General features: G+C 40.2%; 1 protein-coding gene across 3 annotated transcripts in view; it reads right to left on the bottom strand.

The window, feature by feature from the left end:
* Nucleotides 1-8,344, bottom strand: part of ntsr1 (neurotensin receptor 1 (high affinity)) — a 43,119-nt gene extending 34,775 nt beyond the window's left edge. The window contains exon 1 of one of the 3 annotated variants that reach the window (XM_037105470.1): nt 7,084-8,344. In XM_037105470.1, the coding sequence (XP_036961365.1) occupies nt 7,084-7,737 (654 nt within the window). In that variant the 5' untranslated portion in view covers nt 7,738-8,344. The remainder of the gene's footprint in view (nt 1-7,083) is intronic. The other 2 variants (XM_037105469.1, XM_037105468.1) reach the window with 2 other exon arrangements.
* Between the last annotated feature and the right edge of the window lie 4,354 nt (nt 8,345-12,698).

The raw sequence follows: 12,698 nt of genomic DNA, 5'->3' as shown, positions 1-12,698 counted from the left end.
GAGAGAGGCATTTGTTTGACCATATCAGAGGTGACTGTAAAAGGACAATCCAAGATGGTTTTGGTCAGTTTTATTTCATTAATGTCGCGTTTTAAATAAAACATTTAAGTTAAAAAAGAGAGAAAAACATTCAGAGGTTTTATGATTGTATTTTTTACTTTTTATTAGGAAAAACACGTGTGAAAATAACACCTTTCTTGACCTTGTGTGAGTTTATTTTATTTACTTGTTTGACTAAATGGGGAACTTGTTGCTTTTACAGCTCCAACCTGAAACTACAGGGTGTATCAGATATTTGCCTCTTGAGGTGTAAGGTGGTATCACAGGTAGACATTTCATCAACCTTCCAGTCTCAGAAGAGCCATCAGCCACTACCACCACCAGTGTCTAGACTCCATGGCAGATTTTTTTTGTATTGCTGCACAGGGCAATCACCCATCAATCACAAATCTCCCTATAGAGTCTAAGCACCACTGACTTTCTGATGAGACTCAATTATCAACATCTTCTTTACTTCATCACTGGTGTTCTGATTGAACTGACCAGATGACCAGAGAAGAAGATGAAGAAAAAGAAGAAGTGGGTCATGCTGTCCTCATCTTCCTTCTTTGTAACTTCTTCATGGTTCAACTGGTGGTTGGGAAAGTTCACGACCTCTTCTACTCTTATAGCCATGTATAATGTAGCCCACACTGTAAAAAATGTCAGTAGATTTTGCAATAAAAATCTGTGACAGAAGTCACCATTTAAGATTAAAGATGGTATGTTGGTTGTATTGCATGAGTTTTCTTTTTTCACGTTAGGATGGTGAGCTTGGCTCAGTTAAAAGCAACCAAGTTCCCCTCAGCTTTTTCCTGGGGTTGGTGGTTCTTCTTATGGCTGTTTCTTATTCAGTCGGGGAGTAATTCCACACAAACTGGTTTTCTATGATACACAATCCCAATATGTAGTGTGTGTACACAGAATGGCAAAACACAATATTCCCATCTTAAACAGTCTGTGTAAAAAGGACTTATGTTAACAAGCCCCATGGCACTCACTAGAATCAGTGCTTGTTCTTTTGTGCATTGATCAGTTGAGTATGAAACTATCATTCGACGATGCAGACCAGTGAACCAACAGCTTTGCATATGGATATAATGTAAAATACAGTGAATTGAAAATGGTGTTTGTAAAAAGCAATTTTTGTTTACAATAGACATGATGATATAGCCTGTTGTCTGCATTCTTTCAACTTGACACAAAACTGTCTTTGAATATTAGGAAAAGTGGTTATACCTCACAACAGGCCTTAATGTAGTAGCCAAAAATTGGTGTTCGAGAGTGTTCTTTCATTCATCAAGAAATCAAAAAATATCAGATAAATTGTAATTGATATTTTAGTATGTAACCTCGTTTTAATTTATTCCCATTTGCCCTTTGAAAGTTACAGTATTAAGCTGTTAATACAAACTCAACATTTCCTGTGTTCATTTGAAATTAAAAGCCCTCCAGTATTTCATTGGACACCAACCCTTCATTTATTAACAAGGTTAAACATTTATAGGAACTTGTTGTGGGCAACTCATTTACTTCTGAGGTTCCAAAATAGCACTTTAGATGTAGCTACTGCTATCTTGTGGTGCATGTTCGTTTCTGAGACATAACACTAGAGATGGCGGTTATATCAGCATAATCTACGGCTAATCTGCAGGTTGGGCGGATTGAGCAATAAAAATGAACATACTAATTAATAACGATGAATGGATGGAATTATATGATGAGGAACATATAATTGCAAAATTTAATACATTGTGCTGTGTTAGCATGCAAATTAGACAGGGACTAGGAGTTTATTGGAGACCCAGATTTTATTTGACTACCTGTTTATTTGACTACTCATGAGGTTATATTGTGAGGATGACCATTGGTGTTTTGTTAAATAATCATCACTCTGATAGTGGGTGTAAGTGGTTAAAGGCAAATAATTGAACAGTGCATATGCTTCTGACCAAACTTTGCTTTGCATAGTCATTTATTACAGGAACCGCAGCTAATTCATTTTTCTTTTCTTCAAGGTTGACTGAAGACAGCAATGACTTGGTAAGAGGAAGTTTTTTGCAATCCAACAAATACAGCCTTTGAAGGTTTTAAACAGTTAAAATGGTTTTGAGATATGTTATTTAAAATTCAAAATTTTTCCTCACAGCCCTGCAGCTGAATTACAGCAGGGCGAACTGAACTCCTGACCCAGGCAATGTTAGCACCATGTGCTCTGACCTCTTCGTCTTTCCCTTTCACTTCAGTTTTCTCACACAAGTACAAGCACAAGCACAAGCACAAGCAGAAGCACAAGCACACACACACACAAACACACACATACACAAACACACACATACATCCTCTTCCCACCCAGTGTCACTCTCTGTTTTCGAAATGGGTAGAGTGTTCGGAGACCCTCTATATCAGCAGGGCGCCTGCTGGAGGAGCCCATACTGCATCGTTCATAAGCACATACACTATGCGGTGTACTCACACAGACACACACACACACACACACACACACACACACACACACACACACACACACTTGAAAAATGTTAAGGGAGCAATTTGATTTTCTTCTCTCATCGCGTACTTTATATAATGTCCCCAGACTCGCAGGACCCAATGTATTTATTTTTCTGCTCTCTACATCAAGTGGAAAAAAGTGGGTCTTATGGTATTTCTATAGGCTATGACCTCTTGTGTGGGAAAATGTTTCTTCACTGAAACAAAAAAATTGCATGAGCCTGGCTCACAAATGCCAATACTCTAAATGACAGCAGTGGAAGATGAGAATTATCAGTCTTGGCACTGCTTGAGATGATTATTGTCATGTGGGAGTGATGAATAGAGGAGGCGGAAAACATCAAAAAGAGATGAGACACAGAGAAGAACACACTCAAGATGAGACAACAGATGGGAAAAACAGTGTGGTGGAGGAAAGCAGATGACAAATGATGGTTATAAAAATGATTAGACAAAAGCTAAAGAAAGACAAATACCAGCTGATGACACATTTCCTTTTGCTTTTGTCTCGAGCCAAGTGTCTGCAGAGCTACGTGAATCACATCACCTACCTCTTTCCCAATTCTCTCACTACCCGGATCATAACATAGGCTTCTGAGTCAATGCCAAGTATGTGCATTGTAAACAGAGCAGGGGAGATTGGCCTAATCATTTATACAACCTACGACCCGCAGAGCAACACCATTTATCTTGAGAAGCAAAGGGGACACACTTGAGGAATGGCCATTTTGTTTCTGAGGAGCCTGCTGTGCTCAGAGAATGGACAAAAAGTGTGTGTGCGTGTGTGTGTCTCTCTCTTTGTTTCTCATGCACCCACACACTCGCTGCTGACTCACAAGCTGTTTACATTAAGCTACATGCCCCATTAACATGTAAAATGGGGCTGCAAATAATGATTATTTTCTTAATGGATTATTCTCGTCATTAATCAAGATAGTAAGTAAGAGAATAACAGTGAAACATCAGGAAATTGTAAAAAATGTCCATCACAATTTCCTAAAATCCAAGTTTGTGTGTCTTATCATTATATTCAGTTCATATCCAATTCCCTAACTGCCACCTCACCTCAACCCCCTTAAACATATGGAGGTAAAAATGCTATGCAGTTAAATGGCTCTTTTTTTTTAACCTATTTTTCATACTGTGGTTGTTTCTTTCATATACTTATGTAACATGTTTTTTGAACACATCCTCATACCTAAACAGTTTGAATAGGTCGACTGCCAGGGACCCCCAAAGCAACATATATCAGTTTTCGCAAAAACATCGGGACCATTGCAGTGCACCTGCAGTCACCTGAAGCTAGTGTTGGTAAAGCTGGTGAGTTGCATTTTGTGTAACAACTCGAAAACTCTGACAAATAAAAAGAAACAACAGTATCTGTGGCTGTTGCAGGATTGCAACAGCAAATGCCAAAGCAGAGGTTCAGCGCTACCTCACCGAGCCCAATATCCCACACTCTGAAGATCCAATACATTTTTGGGCACAAAACAAACATGTGTACTTCAATTTATATGTATTGGCCCATGGCACTCTATGTACACCTGCTTCCTCTGTGCCATGCGAGAGAGAGTTTTTTCTATGGCCAGCGAAGTGGACTGCAAGAAGAGGAACCGGCTCAGCCCGGGCACAGTGGAACAAATTCTGTTCCTGAATAAATATCAATTGTAATGTAAAAAATCGAACACAGTCACCAATCACAATAATGCCCCCTTTCTGACCTGTCCACAAGCACCACCCCTCCTTGTCAACACTCCAAAGTACCTGTCCAAAAGCACCACCCCTCCCTGTTAACACTTCAAAGTACCTGTCCACAATCACTCTCCCAGAATAGGCTTTGTCCTACATGAACTGTCAAAGCACTTCCCACTACATTTAAGTCACTATCATTTCTATAATTTCTGCACTGGCAGTGGCAGATTGTTGAAATATACGGCGCTGCCTATTTCACATAATCTGTGAGAAGATATTCACAATTATCATAAAATTGTGTGCAAATGTTCATACCATCCCTTAATTCATCTCAGATTCATCTACCTCCCCAACGAACAAACACAAGTAATGTTCACATGCAGAACACCAACTTTATTATTATTTTTAGGATTTTGTGAAGAAGTAAATTATTTTCTTGTTTCAATTAATGCAGTGTCCAACGTACGCTAATTTATTCAGTAATTTATTTAATTCATACCGAACACCCAAAGATAGAATATGGTAGCTAATCAACATGGGTGTGAATTCATGACACAGTGCCTCCTTTGGCCTGAAACTTCGAGCATTGAATCATTTTTTGATACAGTTGGATTGAAGGCTTCACTGGTTCATGAGGCTTCATTTCGCCATCACTACTGATTAATGGACAGCCGCTCTACCTCCTCAGCCACAGCCTAACCGTAATTAAAGTAATGTTTAACTTTTTCTGGTGTAAGTCATTGACAATGATAGGGGAAGCAACTTATTGTAGGATCCAAGCTGAATTTTTGTGAAATAAAAGTCAGTTCAACAGCATCAACAAGCTCTGTGTTTAATTTCCTAACATAAATCATTCTAATTTAACTTAGTTTCACTCCCCAAGAGTGGCCCACCCCCCACTATAACAACCACTAGCTTAAATGTGTAGCATGTAAGACTGATGCATTAAAATGTATGAAAATGATGATACATTTTTTATGTATTTTGCTGAGTTGTGCACTTATTATTGCAAACGTTTCTAACAATGTTCCAACCAGAGAAATTTGTAATTTACCCAAAGTGTGTTTCATTTTATTTAGTTCCTCTGTGTGTTTACACAGAGGAACTAAATGAAATGAAACACACTCACATGTTACCTGTCTGTAAAACATTAGCTCATCTGTGAACCTGAGACACATGGCTAAGGCTTCACTGTAAATAATGTTTTTTTAAGCAATAAAGACACCAACTGGAGTGACTGTGGCTCAGGTGGTAGAGCGGGTTGGCCAGTGTTTGGAGGGTTGGTGGTTTGATCCCTGCCCTTGCCACTTTTGTCATGGTTGTTGTGTCCTTGGGCAAGACACTTTACCCACCTTGCCTTGTGTGAATGTGTCTGACTGCTGTATGTTTGAGGTGGTGGTTGAAGTGGCTGTAGGCGCTGAATGGCAGCCACCCTTCTGTCAGTCTGCCCCAGTTTACCACCACCAGCATGACTGTGTGTGAATGAATGGAACCTGGAACCTCGTCAGTGCTCTTTGAATGTCTTAAAAAGCGCCATACAAATCAAACAAAGGAATTTTAGTTAAAAAACTTGAACTTAAATTACCAAAAGATTCATCTCCCGGTCTGAAAACCTCCTCCTGGTGCTCCAAAGCTCCTGTGCTTGTGGTATAAACACCAACACTCCCTCAGTACCCGGAGCTTCAAGACTTGAGTCAGCTGATAGGAATGCTAGCCGTTACTCTGGTACTATTTTGCCCTCTATTTTTTTGGAGTATGAATTTCGTGAAAGTAACCAATTCTTACATATTGCATATTTAATGCTAATACGTGAGAGACTCAAACATTCATAACAACAACTTTCATATCAACATTTATATAGCCAGATCAATGGTCCAAGAACCAAAAATATCCAGCTATTATGTGAGAAACAAAAATCAGCAATTCTTGAAAAGCTCGAACCATCAAATATTTTGGCTTGAAAAACATCTTCAATGATGGACCAAGAGTCAAAACAGTTATAGTAAATATTGAGTCATTTGCAATCGACAAATGGATTAATGGACCAATTATTATAGCTCTAAAGCATATGCACAAAACGTAACACTATGCGAGAGAGCTTTCTTCAGCTTCAGCACATTTCACACCTGTAGCACCCTGCCTGCTGCTACACGTTTGCACATCGGCAAAGAAGCTTGGTTGTTGAATGGCTGTTCCCTTTAGATTTCAGTGATAATCTCAGAAACAAGTCTTGTTTGTTCAGCTATTAAGAACCGAAGATCTGATCATTTCCTGCCTTCAGCATCATGTTGGATTAGTATCGCGGAAACAAGCTTCATATTGTTGATGTTGGTGAGAGTCTGCCTCGTTCATTTCCTGACAAGAGACAGTGAAGTGAAGTGGTGTCACAAACAACCCCATGGCTAATTGTATTTTAATATACTTAATCAAAACTTAATTAGTTTGAAGGTGCACTATGTGTGTTGGGGAAGACATTCTAATGAGAGGAAGAAGATCTTCATGGACTGATTTTGTTGTCCTCTGCCTAAACAAGCTAAATAAACAAACTATCTTTGTTTTCATGACTGTCTAAACAAACTGACCTTAAAGGACGAGACAATTTCAGTCTGTTTTACTTTGCGTATATTTGGCAGACTGAGGTTGCAGTATTACCTCATTAATATTGTAAATATTACAATTTTGAGGTTGAGTTTCTTCTCCAAAACTACATATTGCCCCTTTAATAGAATCAGCGTCTTCTGTGCGTGGGCAATGATTTCTTTTAGTTTGCTGTTTTCCAGTGAACATAAACAAACATCTGTACGGCAATAAAGGAATTTTGGACATTTTTCCGACACCTACCTGGAGCACAGCCTTAATGGTGACAGGGGCGACGATAGAGGTGCATATCTTCTCGCCATTACGCATCTTCTGGCCCATGACGAAGAGCATCGGCGTGGCGAGAGCGAAGGACGCGATCCACATGGCGCTGATGAGTTTCTTGGTGCGGCTGCGGGACATGATGCTCTTGGCTTTGAACGGGTGGCAGATGGCCATGTAGCGCTCCACGCTCAGGCTGGCGATGTTGAGCGCGGTGGCGTAGGAGCAGCTGTCCCGGAGGAAGTAGTAACCCCTGCACAACGCATCCCCAAACACCCACGGGTGGTGGAACCAGATGAAGTTGTAGAGCTCGATGGGCATGGAGAGCACGAGAATGAGCAGGTCGGAGACGGCGAGGCTGGCCAGGTGGTAGTGCACGGTGCTCTGCAGGTTCTGGAGGGTCTTTTTGGTCAGCAGGGTGTACAGGGTGATGGCGTTCCCCAGCGAGCCCGCAGCGAACAGAGCCACGTAGATGACAGTGACTATCACCCTGGAGTAAACGTCCGTGTTCACTTCCAAATCTTCCTCCTCTGTTTTGGAAGCAACGGTGTCGTTATCAAATGACAACAGAGAGTTATTCCCAAACAACCTCTGCGCCAAGTCGCGCACTGCAGAGTGCGTGGAGTTTAAATCCATTATGCCTCTGAGTGTGAAGACATGGACCCAAAGTCAGATTGTTCGAACTCAGTGGACATCTGCTGACTGTAACTTGTTCATCCACCGGATTAAAACGGGTTGAGCGTCCGTATGCATGTCGGAGGACAGCAGCGTTTATATTTGGCACGACAAGAGGCGTGTTCGCTATTGGATGCGCTCCGATGACGCAGAGCCATTCGGTCAGTTGAGCCTTTTGCCATTTTCACCCTGGAAACCAAAAATAACGACAAGGACCATCGCACAGAACATAATTTCATTTTAGAAACACTTTCTTATATGTTCTTCTTTGGTTTTGTATGTATGATCGCCTCAAACCCCACATCTCTCTTTCGCGTCGCGGAGACCACCTACGCAACATATCAGATCGTGTTGGAGGCTGCAGTTTAGACCGTGTCTTCAGTTCTAACGATCTTGTGACAGTGTGGATCAGTATTATTACTGGGCAGGCAGAGAGGAAATATTACTCTAATGGTAACTCTACAGGAGCTAACACTGCTGGGACTAATATAGAGAACACACACACACACACACACACACACACACACACAGACATACAGGGCGTGGGTAAGACATTTTAATCCGAAGATCTTCATTGTTATTTAACTAAATAAATAAACTATTTGTGTCCATGACTGAATAAACAAACTAACCTTAAAGAACAACACAATTTATACTATTTTAATTTGTTTATAGTTGGTGGACCCACCCACCTTTCTAGCTTCAAACGGTTACATTCAGTTTTTATTTTTATCATTACCTCATTAATATTGTAGATATTAACATTTGAATTTCTTCTCTAAAATGAAGCAGTGTCACTTTTAAGAAAAAGTGAAGACAAACACTTCATTTTAGCTGAAGGACATTGCTGTTAAATGAACGGTTCACCCAAGCATGTTATTCAGTAATTGCCTCTTCAACCTTATGTCAGGATATGTTTCTTACACCTCGGAACGTTTCTGGAACATTATTGCAGCATTCTCCTAAACAACTGAAGTAAATGTGGACTATAAATAATAAAAAGAAATAAAGAAATTGCTCTATTCAACGTAATCCAATTGTCCAAAAGCCCCGAGATCCTAAATTGACTTTTAAAGATGTTTCTTTTACTTTTTTTTCTTTTTCTAAAGCTGAAAAGATTTGTTTTTAAAGCTCACTGTAACTGCTGCACATTTGCTTTCTCTAGAGTTGTGTGTGTATGAGCTCAACTGCATTTTGAGCTTGTCAGTGCCATCTTTTAAAAATAGTCTGGGATCCCTGGGCTTCCCTACATCAGACGAGCCAATGCTTTAAACAAGTTCCCACGTACTTTAGCTGTTAAGTAGCAAGCTGCAATGCTGTTTTGCTGTGAAGCTCCATAAATGCTTTGTGGAAACTTCACCCAACTTTCCATCAGAATGAGAGTGAGTAGATAACAACACCATGTTAATTTTTGGGGTGAACTTATCCTTTAATAGCCATGTACGGCAGCTAAACAAGATGATGTTCCTTTATACTTACCTAAACAACAAATTATTTTTTATGATTTCACTTATTTTAGTGGGCATGTCTCAGTCACAGAGCTCATATTAATCATGTGCCCTGAATGCAAAGACACGCACACATTGTAACACATTAAAACATGTGTGCTTTAATGTGCTGCATTAATAATGAGGGAGCTTAGGGTGATGTCCTTCAGACTATGAGGAAATGTCCGTTGTCTTAAATAGGAAATCTCTTTGTGTTTCCGGCTCTGGGGGCAGTGCCTCTGACTGCCCAGAGTTCATTGTATTTTGCTGACAGACCGTCATGGGAAATTAAACATATAGCCTATCATTACTTATAATAACTGCCAGCTGGTCACAGTTGAGCCTGATACAGTAATGAAACTGGATGTATAGTACATATTGTATCTCTGCAGTACCTTAAATATGATGTTTACTGTGGGACAGGATATCTTTTTTTACTAATGGATTTTCCTTATCTCGTCCACTTCCCTATGGGGTCAGTGGGTTGGCGGACGGTTGCCTAGATGTGAGAGGACAAAGACAAACTCACACACTGGACTCATGTTCAAGTCAGTTCATGCGTAACAGTTTGTCAAAACAGTGTAAAGTGTGCATCCAGAGTGTTGGGAGTCTTTTTTCTTTTTCACTGTCAAGTTTTGTTCAGTGTTTGAAGGTTCTCTTTTGATTGCGTGTTATGGAGTCATATCAGGGTCAGTAATAGCATACAGTGCACGTTACATGATCCGTACATTAACAAGAAAACTATGGAGAGAATTTTGTTCCTTTATTATTCAGTCAAATAAAATAGATTTGAAACCAAAAAAGAAATTTGAGAGCAAAAAAGAGTAAGTGGCAATCATATTTATATTTTTTTAGTTTGAAACAGAATAGGTTGCAATTGAAAAAAAATATGAGAGAACATATTTCTTCTACTTTAATCAAAACTAATGTTTGTAAGTAATATGACCATTTTGCTTGCAAATCAGTCGTCTTTGCTTGTGAGTTACAAAGTTTTGTTTGCAAATCAGTCCTCTTTGCTTGCAAGTTCTAAAGTTTTGCTTGCGAATTCAACTGCACTTGATGGGCGGGGCCTACGCTGGTGGATGAGAGAAGAGTTTCTATTGGTTGGTTTGACCTGGCTCCAGCGCCAGCTACGTCTTCCGCATTACACCCACTTCTCCCTTGTGCTGTGCTGCTTGGAGGCAAGCCTGTTACTCTTGAAATGTTTCCCATAAGTAATGAATTGTGCTATATATCGTTTGCTACAGCCTGCTGTACATTCACAACAACAACAACACAGGTAATGAATTACAATGCCCTGCTGCTGCAAGCACACTGATTAGCAGCAACATGGTTGTCTCTGCTAGTCACGGCTGACTAAAGGCTGCGCGTCGGACGGTTCTTAGGCCTCCGCGTAATCCATTAACTTCTGTTTATGGATACCTCGTAGGGCATTATTGCTTACATGTTGCATGGTACTCGTGGTGCCAAAACTTCACTGTTCCTACACAACATTACTGTCAGCCAGGGGACGGACGGACAGAGAAGACAGCGGCAGCCCACAAACACCCGCTATGAAGCAGCTAACATTGAAAATGAGTATAGCGGTGCATCGCCGTTGTTCCACCGTCTGGGGAGAACTCTGACCGTGGATTACTAAACTACCGCTGAACGCGGTGCCAGTTTCCACTGTCTAGCGGGCTGCCGCTACTCATCCCGGCTCCCATTCTCACTACAGCTGTTCTAATGTCTACAAACACACGTGGCGAATAATTTAACAAATTCACCGACATTACCAAAACCAGAGTTATGTGTCTGTTATGCTGCTTCATGTGCTTGCAGCAGCAGGGCATTATAATTCATTACTTGTGTTGTTGTTGTTGTGAATGTACGGCAGGTTGTAGCCAACGATATATAGCGCAATTCATTACTTATGGGAAACATTTCAAGAGCAACAGGCTTGCCTCCAAGCAGCACAGCACAAGGGAGAAGTGGGTGTAATGCGGAAGACGTAGCTGGCGCTGGAGCCAGGTCAAACCAACCAATAGAAACTCTTCTCTCATCCACCAGCGTAGGCCCCGCCCATCAAGTGCAGTTGAATTCGCAAGCAAAACTTTGTAACTTGCAAGCGAAGAGGACTGATTTGCAAGCAAAGGTTTTTAACTTGGAAGCAAAGAGGACTGCATATTTTTAGAAATAAACTTTGTCTAAAAATCAGTGCACTGAAACAGCAAACTTAACTGGGAATGTAGTAAGGTTTCCTATCTATGCATATCAGACAACATACAACACATATATGATGTATCTGTCATAGGCCAATATCAGTTGATAATTCAACCAACAAATCTGACTGTCGGGCTCTAATATTTTGTAACATTAACAGTTTTATCACTTCATGATAGGCTTTATTAATGAGTCTCATTAACTAGACTCTCTTTTTTGTCTCATTTATGTTTGACACGAGCAGAGTATCATCAGACTTATTTAGAACATGTCATGAGAAGTGAGTCAACAATGAACTTTAGAGTCTGAAATTCAACAAGAGGACAGAGGTGTTGAAGTAAAAGTGCTACAGGCAAAGGTAACATGTTGGTTCTGTCATATTCATATGGATGATAAGTTTTGAAATTTAGAGCTTGTGTTTCTCAACAGAGGAGAGTGCCAACAAAGATGGTCAGCTGTTTGACTGCAGCAAAGTGCCTCAAATGTGAAGATTTACAGCAGAGATATTACCTGCTCAGAATTTATAGAAGCAGCTGTATGTCTTTGTGGTTAAATAAAATGTTGAATTTCAGGATGATCATACTGCATACTTTTTTATTTTCAAGGACTACTGAAAGTACACATTGTGAAAACCATAAAAATGGTTGGAACATTGTATAACATGTTGCATTTTATAACCTTCTTCAAGGCCATTCATACCCTTTTTCTGTATACACACACTCCCACATTCTCTGACACTCTTCTGCCAATCAGCTCACAACACCACCTGTAAGCTTGACAACCATGGAGTCTTGAGTCTTCAGTCACTCTGATTGCCACCTTTTGAACTCTCTCCCACAAGACATTCCCAATAGTAACTCTCACTCTACTTTCAAATCCTGACTCAAAACACATCTTTAACCCTAACCCTGAAAAAATTATAACAAAAGGTTTCTCAGCTGTTTTTTGTAATACTGAGTGTCCTTAATAACATACTAAAAGTGTACCAAAGTTTACCACTAGAAAGGTGTAATTTTCAAGATGGTGTCCAAGATGGGCAGGAAGCCCTTAAAATATCCTAACTCCTTCATTATTTGACCTAGCCAAGTAATCTTGGTGTCTAACCCCATGTTTTTTGGGTCCATGAATCCACTGGACTTGTCTAAATTGCACTGACATGATTACATACTTATGGAATACATGATTTTTTGAGATTACTGTAAGGTTTTATCTTTGTTTGGGGTGAACCAGAGA

The sequence above is a fragment of the Acanthopagrus latus genome, chromosome 7 (genome assembly GCF_904848185.1).
Source record: "Acanthopagrus latus isolate v.2019 chromosome 7, fAcaLat1.1, whole genome shotgun sequence".
Taxonomy (NCBI): domain Eukaryota; kingdom Metazoa; phylum Chordata; class Actinopteri; order Spariformes; family Sparidae; genus Acanthopagrus; species Acanthopagrus latus.
Note: the sequence above shows the minus strand (reverse complement) of the source record. Positions and strands in the feature narration are given on the sequence as shown.